General features: G+C 41.2%; 2 protein-coding genes and 1 long non-coding RNA gene across 10 annotated transcripts in view; 1 reads left to right on the top strand and 2 right to left on the bottom strand.

Moving 5' to 3' along the window:
• The window catches only part of NMT2 (N-myristoyltransferase 2), a 40,390-nt gene extending 27,977 nt beyond the window's left edge, over positions 1–12,413 (bottom strand). Inside the window, exon 1 of the mRNA XM_088150476.1 lies at positions 12,263–12,413. Within this exon, the coding sequence (XP_088006602.1) occupies positions 12,263–12,372 (110 nt within the window). The 5' untranslated portion in view covers positions 12,373–12,413. The remainder of the gene's footprint in view (positions 1–12,262) is intronic.
• A 55-nt stretch (positions 12,414–12,468) lies between these two features.
• LOC112540249 (uncharacterized) overlaps positions 12,469–25,951 on the top strand; it is a 47,876-nt gene continuing 34,393 nt past the window's right edge. For all 5 annotated transcript variants that reach the window (XR_015797798.1, XR_015797799.1, XR_003084314.2 and 2 more), the window contains exons 1-2: positions 12,469–12,701; positions 21,364–21,477. This is a non-coding gene — a long non-coding RNA (uncharacterized LOC112540249). The remainder of the gene's footprint in view (positions 12,702–21,363; positions 21,478–25,951) is intronic.
• The window catches only part of FAM171A1 (family with sequence similarity 171 member A1), a 73,718-nt gene continuing 67,089 nt past the window's right edge, over positions 19,323–25,951 (bottom strand). For all 4 annotated transcript variants that reach the window (XM_088150474.1, XM_088150473.1, XM_025164441.2 and 1 more), the window contains 3 exons: positions 25,492–25,608; positions 23,383–23,497; positions 19,323–22,076 (listed from right to left, as the gene is read on the bottom strand). In XM_088150474.1, the coding sequence (XP_088006600.1) occupies positions 20,393–22,076; positions 23,383–23,497; positions 25,492–25,608 (1,916 nt within the window). In that variant the 3' untranslated portion in view covers positions 19,323–20,392. The remainder of the gene's footprint in view (positions 22,077–23,382; positions 23,498–25,491; positions 25,609–25,951) is intronic.

Raw genomic sequence — 25,951 nt, 5'->3', positions numbered from 1 at the left:
CATCTTTACTCCTTCCTTCCTTCCCTCCTGTGACCTATTTCTGCTTCTATCCGGCTTGGATATCAAAAGTGTTTTCATCCTCATCCTTTTGGGATAATACAGCCAAAACTAGATTGATCCTAGCTACTGTTATCTTTTCCCCAGGGAACATTTTAAAAACTGCTCTGCTGCCTTTTTGATCTTAATCCTCAGCCAAGTAGAGTGTAGCCCATTCCTTTGTGGGAGCCTGAGCCCAAATCTTCTCTGCTACTTAATAAAATCTAAATCCCTGTAGCACTGTATCTTCTATGATCTAGTCCCTTCGTCTTCAGCTGCCTATCTGGCACATTACTTGGAAAAGCAGCATTTCAGAGTAAGCCACCTTGGTGGTCCCAACTTTCCATCTCCAGGTAAGCACCTAAATTTAATTTCCAGAACTTCACAGCTGAATCTCCTCACTCTGTTGATAGTAACATTCAATGAAATTGCCAAGTCCACCCCAACTCCATTTACCAATATACTTAGATTATTCTTGATTTCATACTAGGCAGGTAAACCATCATTCAGTTTACATGCTCATCAAACCAACCTGCCTGCTACTTTTGCATATAAGTAGCAAATATCTTTAGATAACAGAAGCCACCTGACCTTGTGAGGGGTAGCTGCAAGAGAAAATCAGTCTGTGCATGAATATCCCTTTTCTCAGAGTGATGCTCTTTTTCTCAAACGTTACTTTCTCCATGACAGCAAAGAAACTGATACCCATCAAGCAGGAAGCTGCTATAAATGTCTCCAACCTAGAGGTGACAAGCATTTTGAGGCTGAGATGTTCCAACTAAAAGGCTCTGTTTTGACTTGTTCTTTTTTTAATAATAATTTTTATTAAAGTTTACAGATACAAAGATAAAAAAAATAGAAAATAAAGAAAATAAAAAAATAAAAAGTGCAAAGAAAAAAATGTTAAAAAGAGAAAAAAAGAAAAAAAAAGCAACTTTGTATTCCTTTACTTTACTTTTAATACCATAAGTAATCACCTTATCTGAAAATACAACAAAATATCTCTTCTTCCCAGGTATCTTATCTCTAAACAAATCTTTAAATCCTCATCATTCAGTCGTGGCCAAGAAAAATCCATTAAGAGTTACCAGAAACAATAACATACATACGTACATACATATATACATACATATATTAACCTTGATCAAATAAGCCAACTTTATACTTTTTCCCTTTGCTTTTAAAAACCTTGATCTTTAATCCCTTTAAATAAGGTCCCCACAGTTTTTTTTTTCATTTTCTCTTTGTCTTTTCTCTAGTACTCCTTTATAAGTTTAACACATCTCTTTTGTAAGTCCAAGATAAGAAATTTATCCAAGTCATTTTCCTGGTTTATTATTTATGTGTCCCTTTTAATTATGAAGACATCAGCTGGTTTCATTTGTAAATCCAGTGTAACATCTTTTTCCACATCGTCATGTAACTTGTTATTAAGTCCACATTCAAAACAGCCTCAGTCTCAGTCTTATCATTTTTCACCCCTTTTAAATCCATTTTTATGATTGCAGGCAATCTTAAGAGAAATTTCTGAATGCACTGTTCCCAAATAATGTTGAATTTTTCAGGAGTTAAAATATGCTACTCCATTCTGTATTCAGGGGTCTCTTCTCCTTTAATTGTAATCTTTAGTTCTTTCTGGTTCCCTCTAATGTCCAACCTTCAAAGTCCCCTCTTATCATGTTTTTCTCTAATCCACAGCCTTTTCTCATGGGAAGATTTCTTACACTTAGTTCCAAAATCTTCATATATTTTTTGTAGAATTTTAACCAACTCACAGGAAAGATTCTTATAATTAATTTCAAAATCTTATTTCAAATCCATCTGGCCCCTTAGTCCATTTATTACTTTCCTAAATCAATATTCTAATCATTCTTTTGCTGTTTGTTCCAAAATAAGAATTTTTTGAGTCCTTAAACTTCCATAAAACTTCTTTTGCCAAGGATTGAAGAAGACTCACCCAGTGTGATGAAACTTGGCTTTCCAAAGATTCTTAATATCCAAAAAGCTGTTAATAAGCAATTTTCAAAAGTGTTTAAGAAAGGAAGTATGTGAACCCTGTGTCCATAAAGGCGCCAAACCATGGCTTAGGCAAAGATAGTTTTCCCTCGGCTCCCAGCGCTCTAAAACCCACCAGAGACCTTGTGGAGCACTTGTGGGTGATTCTGGTCCTCCCCTTTATCTGGAGAGGAATTCTGAGAAACCAATCCATTCACCAGCTCCTCATTCCACCACGGTTGTCAGCTCCACTCTCAGCAGAGCCATCTTCACTTGGCCATTACTTCCCCGAAAACCTGTTTTCACTTGTTCTGACCTTGAAGTGAACCATTTTGATTGTGAAAGCAGTCAAAATGGTCTATCTTGATAAAGAAATGTTTCACATGTGAAACCTTTTGCATGCCTCTACCTGAAGGCCTTAGACAACCCTCTTCCAATTTCTGTCAGATTTCCCAAGTTAGGAATGTTATATTCATGCCCTGCCCCCATGAAGTTATACACCCACAACTTTTCTTCAGTAGACATGCAATCAACAGCCACCAAAATATCACTCCAGACATTGCTGAAAACCTAGTTATTCTAGACACATTTGAAATAGTACAGTGAGGGACCACAACACTGATCCTTTATGATGCCATTAGTAAGAGGATGGAATGTGATTGTGGATAGGATACTGGCTTATTATAGTATTTTATCCATCTTGTTTTAAATGAGATATGTTATGGAAGATGTTGTGGCTTTATAGTTTCGTTTTAAGTGACATATATTATTTATGTATTTTTATTTATTTATATTTCACCCTAACCCTAACCCATCTCCCTAGAAGCGACTCTAGGTGATTTACAGTAAAAGAATAAATATTAATTAAAATACAATAAAACAATAGATCTATAAATAATAAATAAATAATTATGCTGATATTGTTGTAGGCCATGTAGAGTCATGAAACTCAAGTGATTTAAAGCACTTAAATAAATTAATTAATAGAAATTTTTAGGGATGTTCTGCCTTCCTCGCTGTTACTATTTTTCTTATGTATTTCTTATTTTATTTTTATGACTATTAACCTGCCAGGTTATTCCTGCCAAGTTATTTACTATCAGAAAGAAGAAAAGGTTAGCCAACCATGTGGCCGTCTCACTCTGTTGCTAAACGTGCATGGAGTAACTCGCATGCTTAACTTATCATTTTGACATTTTGTCACCATGGCTGATCTATTTCCTTAGCTGGGTCCCCTCCATGTATTCATATTGCTCAAGAAACGTGAAAAAGTGGCTTGCTCTTCAGCCTGGGGTGGTCATGTGGGCTCACACACAAGAACCCCACTTAGTTATCCAGCAAACTTGGGCAATGTGGCTTTCCACCCAAATTTCACTGTTGCTAGGGGAGGGGAGGGGAGGGGAGGGAAGGGAAGGGGAGGGGAGGGAGAAAAGCTAATTGAATTTTTATTTTAATATTGAACATTCTGCTTTGATTTATGTTTCTGGATTTCTTTTTAAATTTTCTATGGCCCACTGGGGTGGTAGAGAACATCTAAGGAACAAGTTCACCTTCTATTAAATGGTGTTTTTTGGCTGGCCATGCCAAAATGGCAAGAATCAATGAATAGGGAGTGCCCTATAGCAGCCATTTTTTGAGTGCACCCTACATATATTCTCAAAAGTCCAAATGTGCTCCTAGCCCCAAAAAAGCTGTGTTCTAATACACTTGCATTATACTGTTAAACCTAAACAGATTGAGATAGAACCCTGCCAAAACCCTGTATAAGCTGCAAACAGAATGAAAACATAATAACTACAGTACATGAAATTACATTTCGACAGGGCAATATACTTGAAGATATATTAACACATCTGTATAATAAATCTTTCAGTTCCACTATAGATAATATATTGTACTTTTGATTTGTGTTAAATTTCCATTTTTGTCTTCCTGCAGAGAAGAAAATAGTGGCTGTGCAATATACTGTTGCATTAAGTGAGCATGCATTAAAAAACAACCCTACCTTTAAAAAAAAGCAACACCTTACCCAGTCTGTTTCAGATCAAGACCACAAACACAGTTCTAAGCTTCAGAATTTTACATACTGATGAGTTCAAACAACTCAGGGGAAAACAACCAGCACCAATTAAATTCCAAACTAACATTGATCAAAAAGCAGATCAAGAGAGAGGTGGAAGAAATGGCTAGAAGCAATTTCAAGGAGTCAAAGCTATCATAAAGTCAGTCTTCCTATACTAGCTATAAAAACAAGTAAACAGATTTTAACACACCTGATGTTATACACAAATGTATTTGTAACATACTGGCGTTCTCCTGGAAACAATGTGCAAGCATGTTTTATGATTTTACAAATTGCTGGTTGACCTGATGACCAGGTCAATGATTATATACTATTTAAGGCTGGATGGTCCGGTCTGTCTCAATTCTGAATATGATTCTCTTCCTTTGAAGGATAGCAGAAATATCAGGGCTGCCTATTTTTCTATTCACAAAAAAGAACTGCACTATAAGAAAAGTCAAGCTAAATATTTAAGCTATTAGAACAATATCACTTACAGCAGACAATATTAAAAGTTGTAATTCCAATTATTGAATTCAGATTTTGTACATGAAATTTAGCTCAGACCCAAATTACTTCAGAAAATCCTTGAAGAATTGCTGCCTATCAGACTATGCTTTCTTTAGCCCCACGTCCTCCAAATGTGTTGGCCAAGAATTCCATAACTGTCAACGAGCATGGCTTCAGGGAAGACTGGAAATTTAGGGAGGATTCCTTAAGCATGAGAGCTAGCAAGGGACATAAAAATATAGGAGAAGAATTCCAAAAAAGAGAGCCCAGATTGGTATCTTTATCACTTCTGAATGCAGAAGACCCAAGAACTGCATGCATTTCTCAAACTATCTTTTTGAAACCTCTCGAGTCCCTTCTGACCTTAGCCACATGATCTGCCATTAAAATAATGGCAAGAAATGCACAAAAAATGCAGTACACACCCTAAAACTAAGCATAACACAATTAAAAAGAAAGAAACTCCTAATTCGACCTTCCTTCCGACTCCTGTGAAAAACCAGACAATCCTGATTCAGTCTTCTGGAATGATATGGTGCTCACCTCCCTCTTTGCAGCCCTCCCCAAAATGTTAAATAGCTACCAAAAGTTTGCCCATCCCTGTTCTAATGGGAACACAGGCCACCACTATACAGGTAGTACTTGACTTACAACCACAACTGGGACCAGAATTTCTGTTGCTAAGCAATGCAGCAGTAAAGCAAGACTCACATGACCACATCGCTTAGCAACGGCAATCCTGGCACTCCCCACTGCTGTCGTTAAGTGAATTCTGTCGGTTGTTAGCCGAGGACCCCCTCAATCCAACCATTCCAGGCTTGGCTCCTCCCAGCCTCGCACCTCAGTATGGTAAGGGACCTCCTCTAACTCCCCCTACCTGCCTATCTCGCTCCCATCTCTGCTCTTTTGGCTGCCCTGCACCCTGCCTTGCAGGGTGGCAAGCAGCCCCAGAACCACGCAGTTCTGGGGCTGCTTGCCATGCTGCAGCTCAGGGGCTTCCTGGCCCTCCTTCCCCTTCACTTGCTCACTTGCACCAGCACCCTCCTTCCCTCGCTCACGCACTATGCCCTCTTCCCTCCTTTGCTCACTTGCACACATCAGCACCCTCCTTCCCTTGCTCGCACACACCTTGCCCTCCTGCCCTCCTTTACTTGCTCACATGCACCAGTGCTCTCCTTTGCTCACTCAAGGACTGTCCAGGGGCACTTCCGGCATGCACCCTCCAGCTCACATTGGAAGCTGCTGGCTATTCATGAGGCTTTCTCCTGCAAAGCTGTTCTCCTGCAAAGCCCCAGAGCTGCAGCACAGTGCGAAGGGGTGCAGTGCATGCAAGCGAAGGAGGGAAGGAGGGTGCTGGTGAGTGCAAGCAAGTGAAGGAGGGTGAAGTGCATGCATGTGAACGAAGGGGAGCACAGTACATGCATACCAGTGAGCGAAGGAGGGAAGGAAGTCATTGGTGCATGTGAGCAAAAGAGGGAAGGAGGGCACAGCACCTATGTGCAAGTGAGCAGAGGGCACTGGTGTGTGTGAGTGAGTGAAGGACATGAGGGCGTGGTACATGCATGTGAGCAAGTGAAGGGGTAGGAGGGTGCTAGTGCATATGAGCAAGTGAAGGAGTGTGTGGTGGGTACGTGCAAGCAAAGGAGAAGGAGGGCACTAATGTGAGTGTGCGAGCAAAGGGGGGGAAGGAGAGTATGGTGCATGAAAACAAAGAAAGGCTTGGGGTGGATGGGGGTGGATGGGGGAGACTTACCCAAGCAACTTGCAACCTCCCCTGCTAGCTTCCCCATTGACTTTGCTTGTGGGAAGCGGGCAGGGAAGGTTGCAAATGGTGATCATGTGATCAGGGGGTCCTTGGCAATCTGTTATAAATGCAAACGGGTTGCCACCCAGATTGTGATCATGTAACCACGGGGATGCTGCAATGGTCATAATTTCAGGGACCAGTCGTAAGTCCACTTTTCAGCACCATCATAACTTCGAACCATCACTGAACAAACAGCCATAAGTCAAGGACTACCTGTACAGTGAATCACTGTACACTGGTCCAGATTCTGAACGTTTGGCTGTGGTTTTCAAAGTGAGATTTTTCTCTGATCTTCCTGGAGATGCTGCTTATAGAACCAGAGATGATGGGCATGCAAAACTCTTCCCCAAGTATTTAAGTGGACAAGCGGTAGTGAGGGGAATATACCAAAGTGATACTAGCTAAATACTAGATAGTGGATCAAAAAGGTTTAGAATGAATTTTGCATTCACTGAGAAAAATGGCCTGGAAATTTGAATATATCTTTGGGAAATGCAAACAATTCTCCTCCAGCTCAATATCTTGCAAAGATCTAGGCCAGTTTCTAATTACAGAACTATATGATGGCACTGGTGTCTTTCTGATTCTTGCACTGAGTGCTTCATAATGCTGATTCCAATCAGTTTAGAACAGGACGCACACCATGAGGCAACAGCTTTCTGCAACTTCCAGAAATTGTAATGTATATATGCGAGAAGAGAAAATTATTAAATATATAAGTACATTTAATTAGATGTTTATATTAATGCAATAAAATCAATTTTAGTTTTTATCCTGACATTTTCCACTATTTTTCCAAGTGTGCCTCACCTTTCCATATACCATTTTAAAGGCCAAAGTTTTGCTCCCCTGATTTAGAAGCCACTGAACAATATGTAGGATGTAAACAGATTAGAGACACACACCAATTATTGCTATACATTATCCTGGAGATTAAGTTGCAATTGCCAGCATTTATTTATTTATTTAAACAAAATCTCCCTTGAGTTGAGACTGACTCTCGGAGACCACAAAGATATGTTCATATTGCTTGTCCAAACAACAATATGTAATTCAGGTGCTAAAAACAACAAATGCTATCTTGGATGCATTAACTGGTGCACAGATTCCAGATCAAGGGAAATAATTCTACTCTATTCCGATTGGAACACTGTTTCCAGTTCTGGGCATCCCAGTTCCAAGAGGACAGTGACAAACTGGAGGGCTACCAAGACAATGAGGAAACCAAGCATTATGAAGAATTGCTAAAGCAATGTTTCCCACACCTGGGTAAATTACCCAAAACTGGGTAAAAGTGGTTTTTCTTTTGGTTTTTCTTTGGGTTTTTAATGGCACAGGAACCCATTACCCAATCACAACAGGGACATTTAAATTGACTTAAAGATTGCCACATGTACTAAAATGTATTCAAAAATCTCCCAAAGTATTCCTATTAAGACAAAAATCAATGAAATTACCAATGGTAATTTGTTGAAATGACATAAAGTTCATTTGGTGGTATTGTTTTCATAATACAGGTAGTCCTTGAGTTATGACCATTTGTTCAGCAACCGTTCAAAGTTAGGGTTTGAAGGAAAAAGGTTGGGAAGCACTGGGCTAAAGGATCTGAGTATGTTTAGCCTACAGAAAAGATGATTGAAGGAAGATATAAAAGTTTTCAAATACCTGAAGGGTCGCTATCACACAGACAAGGGGATTGATTTAGTCTCTATTAGGGCAGGCGCAGACATAAGAACTTCATAATTGTATTAGCTCTCAGCCAGCAGAACAGGACATCATATGAACTGGTGGTTTCTCCTGTTCTGGAAGTCTTCAATCACAGGTTGGTGATCTTCTGTCAGAGATGCGGTGGAGAACCCTGCACTGAGCAGGTAGATGAAGGTCCCTTCTAACTACATGATTCTATGAACAAAGAAGTGATTTGTCTTTGACTTCTTCCAGTTTATTTAAGTTAATCATAGTACTGCCCATACTCAGAAGCAAATCTTACTTAAATTAAATGAATTGAACTTAATCCTATGTAAAGGTGTTTTTACACAGAGAGCTTCTCATGCTACCAACCGAAAACTACTGTGCAGCTATGTTATCTTTCCCTCCTCTTTTGTGGCAAGCAAAAAAGAGGAAGAAGCATAAGAAAGCACAGGAAAATCACCTGGATCCTTGCAAAATTCCATATAAGGTGCATGTACAATGAATGCTTTGTCTGAACCAACCTTCGCAAATAATTTATATTTGTATACTGCTTTTTAATTTCTAATTCCTAAATTTGCAGCCACAGAAACACAACACTAAGAGACAACGATTCATTTGAACCCAAAAGCAAATTAAGTAACAAGACAGTCTTAATCCTAGGACATGCATTCCAGTGAACAAAGCCCTGATGCATCAAAATTGTATCTAAAAGAAGGCATGTGATGGGACTGGTGTGCAGAGGATACAGATGCCATTAAGTCAGGCTTAATGTCTTCCCCTCCAATTTCCCTCAGTCTTGTGGAGCATGGCCTTTTAAAATGTGAATAATAATAATAATAATAATTATTATTATTATTATTATTATTACTCCTCCTCATCCTCCTCATCCTCCTCCATCTACTCATCCCACAAATTGGGGAAAACCACTGAAATGGATCGTGGCTGTTAATACAAAAGATGAAGAAGTCTTAAAGCTCAGGAAGAAGAGGTTGCATGAAAGAGAAAATTCTAAGACAATTCAAATTTATTATCAATATAACAAAAACATTCTATTTCAGCTAAATGAGACTATCTAGCATGCATTCACTAGCATGTCCAGGGTTTCTTTTTTTTATTCTGCATATAACTTGTGTAGGAATTGGCTGCAAGGATCCAAAAAGCACCCTTATGATTATTCAGTATAATTCAAAGCAACATAATCACATCAAATCTTATTTCAAAAGCAAAGCAAAAGTGTAACCTCTGAAAATTTGTTTTATGCTTTTAATTTTAGAAATGTTTCTCATACTACTGTAGATGTTTGCGTAAGTAATATCAGGGCGTGGACAAGCCAATGCTATGTAGATAAGAAAAACACATACAATATATCATAAGGACTGGCCTGACTTAAAAAAGAAAAATAAACTATAAACATTATATGTAAGATACAGAATGAAATATTTCTAATTTGTAGTTAATTTCTAAATCACTGCATATCATTCACACTGAACACAACTTGCCTATAAACACGGGCTTTATATAGTGCTACCTTGTTTATTTGCTGTTTGTTTACCACACTTGTATTGCAGCCATTTTTGATAACACTTAGCTGAAATGAGTGGTAATGTTTCAATGACATGTTTACCCATGGTTGAATTAACCACAGTTTAATCAAGTATTTCCGTGTTCTGAGTTTGTATGACACACAGTGAATTTCAACAATAAATTATGCTAGAATATGGCTGGCTAATTTACAATTCAGTGTATTGTCTGAACACAGAAGTACATCATTTCGCTCGTCATGGTTTCTATGCTTATGCTAAAAATTAAATAGCAACATGTAAAGCTGCAACTATTTTCTATCTAAATTTAGCTTAGTCTGATTAAACCACAATGACTGGATTTGCACAACATCCTAGTCAAAGCAAAGTAATATGGTTTAGTGTAATGTGTGGACCTCAATATAAAACTAGACAAATTTCAATGGTTTTATGGATGGGATAATTGAGTGAATAATGTCCTGGTAATAGTGTCTAATCCAAATTGTGAAAAGCCAGCTTCACTGCCTTTGGGGCCCTTCTGCCCCAGTGCCCTGATCCAATTCCTCCATGTTAAGCCTTTGGATTGGATTCAAGGGAATCTGAATCCAATCCTCAGAATATAAGCACTCTGAAGAGGAACTTTTTAGAGAAAAGATCCTAGGACTGACAGTCAAACTCAGTCTTTTCCTTAATTGTTTTCCCTGGTACAAAAGACCAACGTATTGAGAAAACATAGGAAAGTTATAAATATCAATATAATAACATTTGGTCTCCCCATTAAAATCCATGAATGAGCCAAAACAATTATATGATTTGTTTAAAAAATGGAAGCTTACTACACATATTCTCTGTATTCTGAGAGATTTTTCAACTTGAAAAAAAAAATTCTTATCAGTGGCAGACTACACACATACTGAGCCATGAGCTTTAAAAAAAAAAAGAACAATAGATTGATCAATACAATATATTCTGCCATAAACCATGCTTCCAAACCTCAGTTCATACATATGCAAAGCTATATCACGGTTGGTTTGGCTGTAGATTAGCGTGAACCCAGCTGGTTCTTCCATGTTGGTTCATACATACTTCTAAACATTAGTTTGCTTAATCATGATTTACTAAATGACTGTTTAGTTTCACATAGCATGCTAAGCCATAAACAATTATTTATAAATTACAATGGCAGATTCACACAAGATGTTTAATTGCAATCAAGCAAAGTAAATTATAACTTTGTACAATGGGTAAGTCTTGCAGCTTAGAACAAGTCACTCAAGTACCTTGAATTTTTATGTATTAGGGTTATTAACTATAACAAGTTAATTGAACTGACATTATCTGGGAAATAAGTCATCAAATCTGCAAATTTTGTACTCTAAACTTTTCAGCTATAGGATGGATGGCTGTGGAAAATGAACGCTGCCTATCTGCTTTAACCTCACTGGCATCAAAGCCCTGGCATTCAAAAGCAGTTTAAGGTCGGGGAACTGAGTGAAATCATGCATTTAACACCCATTCCCAAACATGTAATTATCTATTTATGTTTTTTATCCTGCTCCCTATTTTATCTGGGGGGGAAAAAGATCCTAAAAGGTACAGTATGAGATGGCAGCAGAAACGCATAAAAGATAATGACAGCCAAGCAGGTCCACGGAAAAGAAAAACATCCAATACAGGTCAGAGCAACAAAAACATCACCAAAAATGGGTGGACGCTTTGGAGTTCTTCAGAACGCTTCATCGGAGAAGACATTACGTACAACAAGGCACAGGGAAGACACCTGGACGTCCAAGACCCAGGGCAGCCGAGATACATAATGTGCGGAAGGTGCACGGTGCCTCGCGGGGCCCCAAACCACATCCCGGGGATCCGCATTGATCTATTTAAGGGGCTGGTCCAGCCTCCCGCCCCGCCCCCCGCCATCCCTAGAGCGAGTCAGAGCCCCCCGAAGGGTGCCTGGCAGTGGGAAGGGCCCCCGCCCCGCCAGCCGGGCTTTCAGGGCGCCCCGGCCCGCCTCCCCGAAGTGAAAACGACGCGGGCGCTTCTCGCCCGCGCTGCAAGTGGCTGCAAAGGATGGGAGGTGGTCACAAAGGAAACATGAAGGAAACGAAGAGGAGGACGGGAGAGGGGGGGACGGGGAAGCCTTGCCCCGCGCGGAAATCGCGGCAGAGAGCCGTCGGAGGGAGGCGGGCGAGCCGAGAGGCCAAAAGCCTCGGCGGCGGGGAAGGGCGGTGCGCCAGCCTGCGGGTGTCGACCACACGCGCCGAGCGGAAAGCCCCGGGCAGGGACGCCGCGCCGCCTCCGCGGCAGGGAAGCGCTGCCTCCCGGTCCCGCGCCTTCCGCCTCCCCCGCAGCAAAGGGGAGCGGCTGTCCCCTCCCACCTCGCGCGGAAGCCCCGCCGGGAAGGCTGCTCCGTGGCCGCCCCGGCCCGCCGGTCCCGGGCTGCCGCGGCCGCCCCCGCCCCGTCCCCGTCCCCGCCGCAGGAGCCCGGCTCAGGCCAGGGCTGGCCGCCCCGAGCTGCCTCGCGCCCCGGCCGGGCCGACCGCGCGCTCGAGCAACGCGCTGCAGCTCGGGGCGGCTGGCCGGCTGGCGCCTCGGGAGCCGCGGCGGTTCCTGCGGGCGCCTCCGCGCCGGCCCTACCCTTTGGAGTGCTCCGTCTCCTCCTCATTGTCGCCGTCGATGCCGCAGGTGTCCTGGTCGTCCAGCTCGAGGCTTTGCTGGCTGGCGGCAGACTCGCTGTCCTCCGCCATCACGGGGGGAAGGTGGGTGGGAGGGGAGGAGGGACTCCCCGCGAGAAGCCTATGAAAGGCAGCTGGTCCGGCGGGCGGGCAGGCGGGCGGGCGGGCGCCGCCGGAGGAGCGCCCCCTAGCGGCCGACCTCCCTCGGCTGACGCCAGGCAGAGGTTCCTCTCCCCGCAGGTAGCGATCCCACCGGCGCGCTCCCGCTCGTCCGAGGAGCTGGGTCTGGGAGCGCGAATGACAATGGCTCCTCGGTGAATGCCATCGCTGGCCTGCCCTCCTGCAGGATCCGCGCGCGGTGCTCCGCCCCTGCAATTTTATCCGCGCAACAGCCCAGTGAGGTAGGTTGGGTCGAGGGATGGCGGCTGCCTCCTGCCCCCGCCAAGCCGCGACGCTTGAACCCGGGTTGCTGGATGAGCCACAGTAGGCTGGGTTCGTGCACGCGTAGCCAAAATCCGGCAAACCGCATTAGGGTTGAACAGCCTGTCGTGCGAAAGTAGCCAACTGAGAGGGGCGCCGTGTAAGCTGAAGCGGGCTTCGGAACCGTATAACGCGGCGAACTAGTGGAATTCCACATTTCTCTGCCCTGGCCGTGTATTTTAAATGTATTTTTCATAGGAAACAGCAGAGTAAATAGCAGGTGGCAAACAACAGAAGCAGTTCTTCCTAAGAGAGATGAAGGGGTGACTTCTAAAGGCGGGGGGAGGAGTCATTTTTGTCTTGAAATATTGTTCAGCATCTTTATGTAGGTTTCAGAAATTAACAGGCAAAAGAACAAATGAGCAATTGATCAAATACGTTTTAAAAGGCCATCGACAGCACGGCAAACTAAATCTTATTTCCACCAAACATAGGCGATAAAAGACTCTCGGTTAGAATTTAATTAATCTGAAATGATGCTACCATCGTTTTTCTGCATTTTTTAAATGTACAGAATTCCTCCTTTTTTTTAAAAAAACAAAACACCTGAGGCTTCCATGAATTCACAAAGTGCATTCTGGAAGCAAGAGTACTCTTTTAAAAAGATTTTTTAGAGGCAGGTCTGCCCACCACTTAAAAGGGCTTTCCTCTTTAACATGAGAAATATTCTTCATCTAATGCTAAAGTGTTCTGATAGGGACTTTCGCCTTGATCCCTGCTTCTGATGGGGTCATAGCTTGCGCTGTGCCTGGCTGGCTAAAGAACTAAGGTTTTACGGTGCTTCATGGAGACTGTCAGGTTTCTGGTTGTCATCCTGCAAAACTGTTCCCTGGCCTGTCAAAGAGCTGATGTTTAGAATTCTGCCTAGCTCAAGCGGTGGGCAGCAGTGGGGTGGCCGCTGCTTATGCCTAGAATGATGATGGAAGATGGAGAAGCCACCATCATGACGACATTGTAGAAGGGCAGAATAAAATTGGGTTGGTGTGCATTCAAGTTTTTTTTTAACATTTGGGACAATGGCATCATGTCTTCAAGGGTTACTTTCCAACTCTTAGTAAATAAGATTTTTTTTTCAGAATATGCTAAAGGTATAGATAGATCCTTTGAAGAAACAGTCTAAATCCACCTACAGATCAAGTATTTTACTGAGTTCTCCATTAGTACAAGTAAGGGTTGTACTATAGCTAGTTCAGCCAATTCTGGTAGCCTTGTAATTAGTGCCACATTTCCATGTTTTGGCATGGCCCCTTAAAAATACTGGAATATTTCAAATTCCAAAGAGGCTTCCCAGGCAGGCAGCCTTGGCAAAGCAAGAGCACGTCTGCTGTAGTTGATCTAAAGGGTGAAGAGGGAACGCTGAGCTAGGCTGCTGATCCGCGAAGGCCGAGGGTGGGCAACCTATGGGTTGGAGGCTGTTCCGCTCCAAAGTTTTGGGAGTTTCGGTTGCCACCTTTAAAGTTCTGAACAGCATAATGCTGACAGTTATCTGAAAGATTGCTTACACTACCTGATCTGAAGGAATGGTTGGATGAAGGCTGCGCTCGAGGTGATAAGCATTCCCTTAGCCCTCAACAGGAGCATGGGAAGTTTAAGAAGATGAGACTGGCACCACCCTAAGGAATTCATGGTGTTTTGGCTTGCTGGCTTGGGAAGTTAGATTCAGTCTGGAGAGATTTCTGTCTTGAGGTGGAAGCTAATAAAATAAATGCAACAGAACTGTATCTGCACTGTCTCGGGGAGTTCTTTGGGCTGAACCTGACACCTGACCAGGGAAAAGATCTCACCAGAAATGACATAACCTTAGTCCTAGGCAATGTGTGTGCCTGTATGCAAGAGAGAACGAGAGAGAAATGCATGGCAACATCATGATGCAAACATCATCCTTTATGTGCAACATTGCATGTATGAAAGGTGGTTTATTGTTTGGGGTTTCGTCATTTTAGCATCAATAAGGTTAGGAATAGACACCTGTACCCCTAGCTGTCCTTTTAATTAGCTGTGCACAACTTCTTTCTGGCTGAAGAATACCTTTGGCTTTTAAGTACTGTGTTCATTTCCCAAAGTGGGTGGGGCCAGCACAAAACCTCAATTTTATTTCATTTACATTAAAATAAGAGGTTATGTGTTTCTATTCTTAGTGGTCTTTTAGGTGCATTTTTACCCCTCCAGCACTTTGTAAAATCCCTGTGATTTTACCACCTAGGATCTCAGTTATCTGTTCAGTGATTTGTTACTGAATACATACCTGTATTCTTAACTGACTGTATTCTAAACTTACCTTTCTCTCCTGGAAAAAAGTATATGCTGCTAGTTATAGTTTGTGACTGTTAATACTGCAATTTATTCAGAGTTTCTGAGCCTGGGGGGAGCCGGTATAAATATGGTTAAAAAAATTAAATACAAATAACTCCTTTACTCTCTCCTAAACTCAACATTTTGGAAAACGGAGCCTTTTTAATCACCAGTCTTCCTCAATACTTACTTGGTTCAATGACACAAAATATATCACACTATTTCTCTATCCTAAATTGAATGCCTTAAATTAGGATCGCGGTTTTTGTTTGGGTACCTGTTTTATGCATGAGAAATGCTCCATTTGCACACAGTAATTACACTCTGCCTGCTAATGGCTTCATTTCAAATAATAAAGCAATAAGTCCAGGAAAGTACAACTGAGCAGATGTCACTGTTTACTGAGCAGTAACCTTGGCCTATGGTGGCTATGGGGAGGATTGCCAAGAGGCTATCAGAAAGTCTGGAGTCCCAGTTAATTGCAACTGTTGTGGCCTCTGCCAGCAGCTGAGTCAGAAAGACAACTGTGAAACAGTCAAATGCTCCCTGGAGAAGAAGTCACGGGCTAGTGAGAAAGGAGCAGCCAGTTCAGATTTGTAGTGTTGCGATGTTATAGGCATTTAATCACACTCAGTCCGTAAATGTTCAGAAGTCTTTGCTCTGTGATTAACAGCCGTGTATGGATGCAGGCAAGTAAGCTGGGAGTTTATTCTCAGTGGAGCCACCCTCTCCAGCTACTGGGGAAATCGGTTCAGTCTGACTTGTTTTTCTTAGTACACCCACTAAAAATGATTTCCAGTCGTTTTCTTTCTATTTGTTTTTTACCTGCCACAAAATCTGGGTTTGCTTTAGGGTAGAATCAGATGGATTATTTCTCTCCCCCCCCCCCCAGTTTTTAAAGAGGAATATTGGGTCCCTGTTTTTTCAGCCCAATCCCGTGTTCTACTGTATGCTGAATTTGATTATTTGCACCCTCCTCCCGCGTTTCTTTCTGGACTCTGACCTTGCAGACTTCAGTATCAAAATTTATCAAAACTTTCTGCCCCGTTTTCTCAACTTTCTGTAGCATCTTGCCTAATGAAGAGAGATATACACTTTCATTTCTGACTTTGGATCTAATAAAGATATATGACCTAGGATTGCATTTGAATTTTTTTTAACCTCCTTGATTGGCTTGACTGATGTCTCTTACTTACTCATGTACTACTATATATTTATCCTGCCTTTCCTCATTGCAGTTCATCGGGGGATGGTGTCATTTTATCCTCATAACCACCCTGTGAGGCAGGTGGGCTGAAAGATAATGGCAGCAGTCAGCTAAGAACTAATAGAGGCAGTGTGGTGTAATGGTTAACGAGTTGGACTGGCACTAGGGTGAGTTGGGTTCTGGTCCACCCTCAGCCCTGGAGCTCCCTGGGTGACTTTTGGGCCAGTCACTCTCCCTCGCCCCAATGTGCCTCACAGGATGGTGGTTGTGGAGGGAAAAATGGAGGGGTTTTTTTTCCTGTGTATACCACTTAGAGCTCCTGTACAAAAGGGGGAATATCAATCTAACAAAGAAGAAAGAAATAGGTAACCACATTTTAATCTAGTGTATTCTGTGAACTCAGGCCATATAGTGTGTTGTGAATATTGTCTGGAGTAAACTATAGTTAATTTAACCTTGGATGAGTCTTTTGTGTGAAAACTGCTGCTGCTTAGTACAAAGGCCCTCAGGGAGTTCCAGAATGAAGTGCCCAAAACAGGACTTGCTGCCCAGATGAATCACTAGTGGCAGAAATAAGTCCTTCTTTTCCCTTTGCAAGCCGAAGAACAAGTTACGTTGCCTGGGCAGCATTTAGAGAGTGGCTGTAGGACTGAGTCTGTGGAGGACGCTCTCCTGTCTCAAGGGCAGTCTTCAAAAGCATCCTCTTTTGGTGCTGTAAATATTTACCTACGTTGAGGAAGGCTTTGATGTTCAAAACATCAACGTGACATCTCTGGTTGGAGGAGGAAAAGGCACCGCTTCTATGTCAATCGATAGCTACTCCACGGGGGCCATTAGTTCACTGGACGAGACTGCTGTATCACAGATAGGAGCCAGTTTACAGGGGTAGAAAGCCAAGGCTATCAATCTGGGAAACCAGATGCAGCTCTGTTTTGCATATGGTGGTCTTGGAAGTTCAAACTACAGTATGTTATATCTGAACCAGTTCAAGGCCTTATTCTGAGACAAACGTAACTAGTTCCCTGCTAAATATAGTGATGATGTACAGCACTGTAAAGTACCAGAATGGACCTCTGGAGCAGGTCCTCCTGTTGTCCTGCAGCAGAACAAAAGCACTGACCTGACGTTATTTAACGAAAGGTCTCCGTTAATTGCTGTAGCTTAACCTCTGTCGTCAGTAGTCAAGACTGGTTAAATCCTAAAAAAGGGGATACGCTTGTTTTAATTCCAAGGAACAGAGAAATGCTCATTGAGAGGGCTGAGAGCTTTGATTGGTGCTAACCTGTAATGGTTCAAACATTCACATCTGGAGTTCACAGTGACTGTAATCATCATACAATGGCTTTCTCCACATTTTGGCTATTACTAATGTCCACATTGGGGGCCACACTTACAATGACATCATGGGTGGTGGCATCACTGTGATTTGCTGGAGGTGCTACTGTAGGCATACAGGGAAAATGGGGAAGGAAGCTTCTGATATGCCTGTTAGGTCTCCTGTTCCCCCCATCAAAGGCTGTGATACTTTTTCTTTGCCTCTTCAGAAGCGTATGATGGTGCCCCCGAGGGGTCTAGGTTATTAGAAGCCTTGCATGTTACTTTTAATCAATTATGTCAGAGCAAAACACATTACAAAGCAAATATGGAGTTCCAATTTATCTTTGTGTTGTCTCCTCACAATATGAAGGTAAGCATGGAATATTCCCAAGGATAAATATGGGAATAGGCAGTGATTAAGCTTTTCCTAAGCCTGGTGATTCTTTCTTGAAATCACCCCTCTGCATTTTTACATAGACAATTTTCCTTTCTTACATTCACCTTACTATGACACGTTACGTTGATTTTGGAGTTACGCATTTGCCTAAGTAACATGTAATTTTGTCCAGAGGTGCAAAAACAAACTGTTGTTTGTTCACTGACCTTCCTTGCACAGCAAATTCATCCCAAAGCCACAAGTGGCTTAGTATATAAGGCATGGAGGCATAATGCATTACTGTAATCATAATAGTTATAATTATGTCTAGAATGGTATATACAATCCATCTGCCTTAAGTCCTCAGACCAGAGAGATATGGAGGTGACATAATGTCACATCCTCATATACAAATTTGACATGACTGCCACCCCCTCCCCTTGGGGGGTGATTTTTTACATAGTATACATCAGTGTTGTCCAAACTTGGCCACTTTAAGATGAGTGGACTTCAACTCCCAGAATTCCCCAGCCAGCATGGATGGCTGGGGAATTCTGGGAGTTGAGGTCCACTCAAAGTGGCCAAGTTTGGACAACACTGGTATACATAGTATCCTATGTGGTGTTTTTACTTCTATTGACCACCAGGAAGCAGTACGCAGGTGCCTGCTGAGTCCCAAACAGGACAAAGAGTTAACCCAGCAAACTGCCTGATATGCCAGACACCTTTGTAGTGGCTAGTTGGGTATCATTTGCAGCTTTTTTCTGTTTAAGGAAAAGCAACAACAACAACAAAAACACAGAGAAAGTTGGTGGCACACGGGCTGGATGGAAGAAAAGTTGTTTTTACCTCCAGCTTTTTCACTACTAAATATTATAGATTCCACCCCTACTCCCATAAACATATATGGGATAAATTCACCCCTATCTGAGTTAACCTAAAAGAAGCCACAGTTTTTTATTTGAACAATGTGCTAAACCTATCCACAGAACAACATGCCTAGTGAAACTTCTTTTAGGTGGCTACTTTCTACTTTGGTGCAGGTACTTCTAGCTACAGAATAGTGTCCTTGGAACCAGGGAAGTTGAAAATGTTAATTCTGTGGAGAACTGCAGGAAAAGGTAGGGACAAGCAAAAGTCAAAGATAATTAATCACACAGTGTCCTGCCTTGCATTCTATGAATATTAATTCATTCTATAAATTCATGTAATAACTCATAATATTCATTCTATGAATATTTATTCATAGGACATAAGCAAATTGACCATAACTCTCACTTACTACATATTCCTTATTTTATCTCTCAAATAATAATGCTGTGACTTCAAAGAGGAATTTTAAAAAAATCCTCAGTTTTTAAAAACTTTATTTTTGAATTATAATTTTTGGATAACCAAGCAGTTTTATATAGAGAAAGCACAGAAGTCTATCTGGCACTTTTGGATAGTTTATAACTCTGCTCGACATTTCTAAAACACATTCAGTCCACTTGCTTGGTCCAAAATCCATGTTACTTGAAACTATATACATCATATATACAATCAGTGAAACTATTTTGGCTACTTTGGGTTTTTCAAAGATGTCCTATAGTCTATCCTTGCTAAACAGAATCCACAGTACACACCAAAACTAGCGAATACACTGTTTTGAAATAAGGAGTCATTCAGCAGAGACATCTGATGGCATGCAAAATTTAAAGAAAAGATACGACTTCAGAATTTTTTTTTTTCTGTTAAAAAATCTGATTATTCAAGGCGCTAGCAAAAGAAGAGACTGTTCATTGTTCCTGTAAAAAAGGCACTTGGAATGGGGACTGGAGGAATCACAGCTGACTTAAAAAATCAGTTTGGTTTCATAAAAGGCTCTTCAAATACCAAGAAAAGCTTGTCAAGTTTCATGTCAATAAAACTCGGTGGCTAGGCAGACTACAGTAAAGACAGACAACATTTTGGAACTACCTTGTAAATAAGTAAGAAAAAGCAAAAACAAGATTACTAAAAAGCAGCAGTGCATAGCCTTCCTTTGAAATAATGCATATCTGTAGACGTCAAGTGTTGAACTCTAGTTAAAGATACCCTTTCAGTAGCATCATTATGATACAATTGAATTAAGAAATAATAACAAAGTTTCACATAGATCCCCTTTCAGGAAAATCTGAGGTTATAATCTGCCATACCACATGCCAAAATGTCCAAATGTCCTTGATGGGCAATATCAAGTAAATGGAATTCAAAGTCACACTTTCATACAGGCTTCACAAAATAACTAGGTGAGTTTCCACAGAAATTATCTGAGCAAACCTTCTCAGTTGTAACCCACCGCAAGGGTTATTTCATCTTTTTTTCTTCCATCAATGTCAACAGAAAAAAAAATATTTGGCAATTATATATTCTCCTGGAAAAAAAAGATCTACCATAGGTTACTTCAGATTGAATGTCATGAGTGGTCTTTCCTCTCGCTTTTGCCAAGGACTCTTTTTATCTTCTCCTTGATCATCATCATCATCATCGTCGTCAACTTCACTGTGGACAGTCATTTTGTGTTCTGGACTTGTTAAAGGCTCTGGTGAACTTTCTACAGTTCTTTTTATTGTTTCCTCCTGCAGGCTGGGCAACTGGCCACCTGTTCTTCTGCTCCCTCCCTCTAAAACACATCTCAGAGTATTGTCTTCAGGACTACAAACTGCAGTTCCACATTCACTGCCACTGTGGTCCATTTCATCCAAATAAACAAGCTGTGTGTAAGTGCTGCTGTCTGGAACTTTCTGCTCTTTCTGTGGATGTATCTGCACTTGCTGGTGGGTTTGTTGTAAGTGATCTCCCCTTCCCTTTCGGGCAGATTTTGGCTCATTCATGTCAACCCCAGAATCCAGGCTGGCGTCATTGCTCCCGTTCCTTCCAGCTCTTTGAAGATCAATGTATGAATGTCTAACATGAGCATTTGAACGCCCATCCAAAGAAACAAACCATGCCCGAGGATGAGGTAAAGGCTTGCCTCCACCAAGCTCCATTAGAGCTTTCTCTGTAAGAAGCTGCACTTCGCTATTCATTTGCGCCAGTGAGGCATCATTGAGGGATGCTGGAATGGATACCGATTCAGACATAGCAACATTCTGTGGTTTCCATTCACCTGCACCAGCTTCCTGCAAATGTTGCTGGGATACTGCTTGAGCAGCCAGCTGTTGTGGCTGCATCTGTTGCTGTGAATGTGGAAAAAGCTGTGAATGAGGGCTTGACAGTTCAGCTTGGAGCCTTTCTATATCTATTGGTTGATCAGTAGGGAGAGGCTGGCTAATATAAGGATGTTCTCCTGGAAGCTTCATATAATGACCAGGAATGACTAATGTAGGCAATACTTTTCTGTAAACACTATCATTTACCTGATCAACAGAATTACAACAGACCAGCTGACCTGGTCGAGGAAAAGAAGTGGGTCTTTCAAGATGGTCAACGGAGCGAGACATCATACATTCAGAGGACCTGCAGTCTAGAAGTTCCGTTTCAGGTGCTGAAGGGATGGGGTACATTTGTTCCTGAATATTATATTTACTCCCTGTAGAAATATGATTCATGGATGCTTGCTCTTGCTTCTCAAATAAAGGCCGGCTTAACATTGCATTGTAACTGTGTCTATGGTCTCCCTTGTCAGGAGAACCATATCCTTCTGTCATTTCCAGAGACTTCCTTGGGTTTATAGAAAAAGAATCCAATGATTTAAGGTAGTCTTTTTTCAGACTGTCATTAGATGCCATATTCTCTAGAGACATGCGGCTCTGGTCATTTTCCTTATGGGAAAGCAGTTCCTCTCGGGAGCTAAATTCCTGTGAGGTGCTGTAAGTATGTTTCAGCATGGGGGTATGCATATCTGCTTCTCCTCCAGAACATCCTTTGTCCAAGTGAACAGCCACCATCAGCTCCTTGTGGCCAGCAGATTCTGGGTGCCTGTTGCTAGTAATGGAGAGCCCACCGGGAAATTCTGATTCACGTCGGGAAAATACTAAATTGAGGTGGGACATAGAAGTTGACTGATCCTTCTTAGCACCACTGAGTGTTGAGGATAACTGTAGTTTCTTATGATGTTGACGGGGTTTCAAACACTTTCTCCTAATGTTAAAAAAATAATTAGAAAAAGAATTAATTTAAATGGGACCTGCAGCAAAAGAATGGTCTAGTGAACACTTATGTGTTCAACCACCTATGCCCTCTTCCAATTATCATAAACCTGGCTTCCCAATATGGATGGGCAGAAGTTATTGGAATTGTAGTCCACTATATGTATTGTATTGTAAAGGACTCAAGCAGATTAATTAAGGCTTCCTGATTTTTCTTTGCAACTAAAATTGAACGTCCTCAGCAGAGATTTTTTTTTTTTTGCCCCCTTTGTGCTTGTGTTTGCTTTTTCAAAATTGTTCTTTCAAGCATACAAATCTCTCTCTCTTATTTTTCAGGGGCTGTTAACTTCATACACCTCTGTGTATTATATTTAATAGTTCAACTGTAGAGATAAATACTGAAATTCATTATGTTAAGAACAAAAAGAGATATAGTAAAAGAAGACAATATAGTAGAAGCAGATGTAGCAGAAGAAAGTCAGCCTTATAATTCTTTCTATTAAAATTAATTTTAACAGATAATAGTATATATAGTAGGACTACTTTAACAACAAACTAGTTTTGCTGAAGGAAATATTTAGGAGGGAAAGAAAAAAATAATGTTGTTATTTCCGGTTTAGTTCTGTTTTAGCAAATGCCACATAGATTACTTGCACTGTGCTAGTATGAGAGAACTGTTACTGTTCTTCATTTTAAGTAACAAAATGCTATAGTTTCATAAACTATTATTGGTAGCTTCCATTTTGAAATTAGATTGCTCCATAATATGGCTTGTTGCACAAGCAAGTACAAAAATTAACATGAGCTGCATCATTCATTTTTTTTTTCTGCTTTCAGGAGGATCTTAACATAAAGATCTATTTTATTTTAAATGCTAATATTTGTAATATTATTTCATTTCTCAAAGGGTCTTTATGATAAGACCATCAGTTCCTAAAGTACTGCACACGATAAGATAAAGTTAGACCCACATAATGAACTTTCCTCAGTCTGGTGCCATGGAGATGTGTTAGACTAGTAATCCAACATATTTGAATGGTACAAGTTTGTGGGCAGCTGACATACAATCTTCAGGTAGCTTGTTTAGACTAGTAGGTAAAATCCAAAGGTTGTGGTTGGCATATGGAAATTATAAATCCACAGAAAGCTTACTAAAATGTTGCACTCATACAAAAACGAATGCGTTCCTCAAAAGCACTAACTGATATAAAATAATTTGGTCCCTTTTCCTTCCATTCATATCTTTTAAGCTGACCCACTGTACAAATAAAATCAAATATAAAAATGAGACGTTTTACCTGCAATAATATAAAAGGAGGCACAGCAAAACAAGTAGAATAAGAGCCATTCCTCCAAGAATTGCCAAAAGAAACACCGTGTGATAAGTAGTGATGTCCTTTGATACAATGAGACCTATGAGATGGAAAAAAATTAAAACTCCAAGGACGGGCAATCCAAAGCTTTCTAACCCCTTTTAGTGTATTTTTAGCCATAAGCTAGCTCTCATTTTGACAACAACTCCTTGCAGCAGAATATCATCTGATGAGCCCTGATCCACCTCTAGCAGGATTCTCTGACAGTATCAGCAACCCTGATTACACCGGTTTCAAGAGCTGTGAGATGCCACTGTTTTGAATTACCCACAGTGCCCCAGAACAGGCCTGTGCCAAGGGCACGGTGAGTAAATGAAGGGGTAGGCAGTTCAGTTCACAGCCCTTTGACACATGTCATTTGGGTAGTGGAACCAACCAAAAGAATGAGCTAGGGCCATTGTCTGGAGTGCATCCTGGAGCAGCAGCAATAGCAGCGTCTGTTTGGAGATGACATGTGCCCACATCATGAATGATCCAATAGGCCAACAGTCAGCCAGTGGGCTTGGTAACCTGCTTGTTTGAGCTGCTTGTCTGCAACCTCACTTAGCACGGCAGGTGAACTCCCTTCAACTCTAATCATTAGAATCTGCACAAAGTTGATTTAGGAATTTTACAGGATTTTGCTGTCTGGTCTATACATGCAGCCGAATTAGGTGATCATGTGGGAAGCATTCTGCCAGCCTGTGCCTAGGGTGGGAAGATAGCACTGTTGAATGTTCTCTGTATGCATGCAAGTATGTTTCTATCTAATTAGCACATCAAGGAAATGATATGTTCCTTTGTTTTAATCATGTTCTAACTGTAGGATTTATTTATTTTTTACTTGAGTAGAGTCATCGGAAACGTAATCTGGATCCATCATTTGCAGTCTGGCCTAGGATATAATCAATTTCCCACTTTAGAACTCTTACTTCATTCTTACCTCATTCTGTCCATGTGTAAATCAGGACTAAAACTGACCATATATCAGAGTTGGTAACCATTTGTGCTGTACTTATGTGACAATTCATGCAGCTAAGGGGAAAATCATTCTATCTATGGCAGGAAAGGTCTAAATCCTCCACATGCTATGATTTTCTGAAATCAGCCACATGCCACATACTGTAACAATGATGTAATTTGAGGATTATCCTACAACCGTTTGGAAGTTCTTCTGGCAGCTCTACAGACATCCAAAATGCAACCATTAGTGACCTAATTTTCAGTGTATAAAATCCCCTTAAGGCTAAAACTTTTAATTTTTAAAAAATGTGTGCTGAAGTACTTAGGAAACCTTAACAAACTTTAGACTCTGCTTTCAGAATTCTCAGATACGTCAATAAAATGTTATTGTGAAATGCACACGTTATTTAATTACTACATAATGTAACACTTACTGTGAACTAATAGCAAGTTCTGAAATGGATCTTTCCCTTTCCTTTCTCACCATTCTTCAGTGTCCTGAAAAGCTCTGGCAAAAAGTACTTTCTGAACATAGTGGGCTATCTCTTGCAGAGTTGCAAAAGAAGAAAGAAACTGCCAAAAATAGTACTCTTACAGACATGGTGTAGGACTCCTTTTTTCCAATTTTAGGCAATTCCCTTATCATATTGGGTGAGACTGTCAGCCTTGCAGGGTAAACCAGATAGGAATCACAACCAGATGAACTAATTCTACTTTATTGTAAAAATACACCGACAAAATCTTGCAAGTATGAAAGTATAATTCTCCCCTGTCTCCTTTACAGCTCAAAAACCTAGGGAGGGTCTCTTCTGAGCCTCTTGCCCTGCCCACTATCCAGCTGCGGGCTATGCTGTCTCTTATCTAACCATTCTCTTGGCAGCGTCTCTTTGCCCAATCTCCCAAGTTCATTCCCACATACCATTATAAAGACACTGCCCCTACTATTTAAAAGCCCCCCTGCACTCTCTAGATAAGCTTATTTTGAAGAGCTAGAGGATAAAATGGGGAACAGATAAAATCCATAGTGCAAACTTCTTTGTATTTGCCCAATGCTATATACTTATATTGCAGCAAACAAAAGAACACTCTCACCTGGATTTGTGGGTGACATGGCTGCTACCCAATATCCCAGCTGGGAGGCAATATAGGTCCAGGTCATTTCATTTCCTTCTTGCTCAACAGTGCCTAAATTGCTTTTCAACCATGTCCCTGTAAAACATGTAAAGAAATTCATAAAATGGGATACAAAATAGGATAAAATAGAAACAAACCATTAGGCTATAGACCATTAGGCTATAAATCAATCATGATTTTCAGATGCACAAACTGATAACAGCAAAACAGTAATAATAGCAATAACCATCTTCTATAAATTAAATGCTAGTAGTTTTGTTTACTGACCACCAGTGGGTGCCAGAGTTAAGAATTTGAAAGGGGGGGGGAGAGAAAAAGGCACCATGGATCCTCAAAATTTAAGTTTGTTCCAATCTGTGGACCAGAATTCATGTGAAGATTCTGAGACATCATGTACACTGAGAACAAAAAAGGCTGA

This window comes from Python bivittatus, unplaced genomic scaffold (assembly GCF_059951505.1).
Source record: "Python bivittatus isolate LINGU-HERP-01145 unplaced genomic scaffold, Pbiv_v1 ctg000610_np1212, whole genome shotgun sequence".
Taxonomy (NCBI): Eukaryota; Metazoa; Chordata; class Lepidosauria; order Squamata; family Pythonidae; genus Python; species Python bivittatus.
Note: the sequence above shows the minus strand (reverse complement) of the source record. Positions and strands in the feature narration are given on the sequence as shown.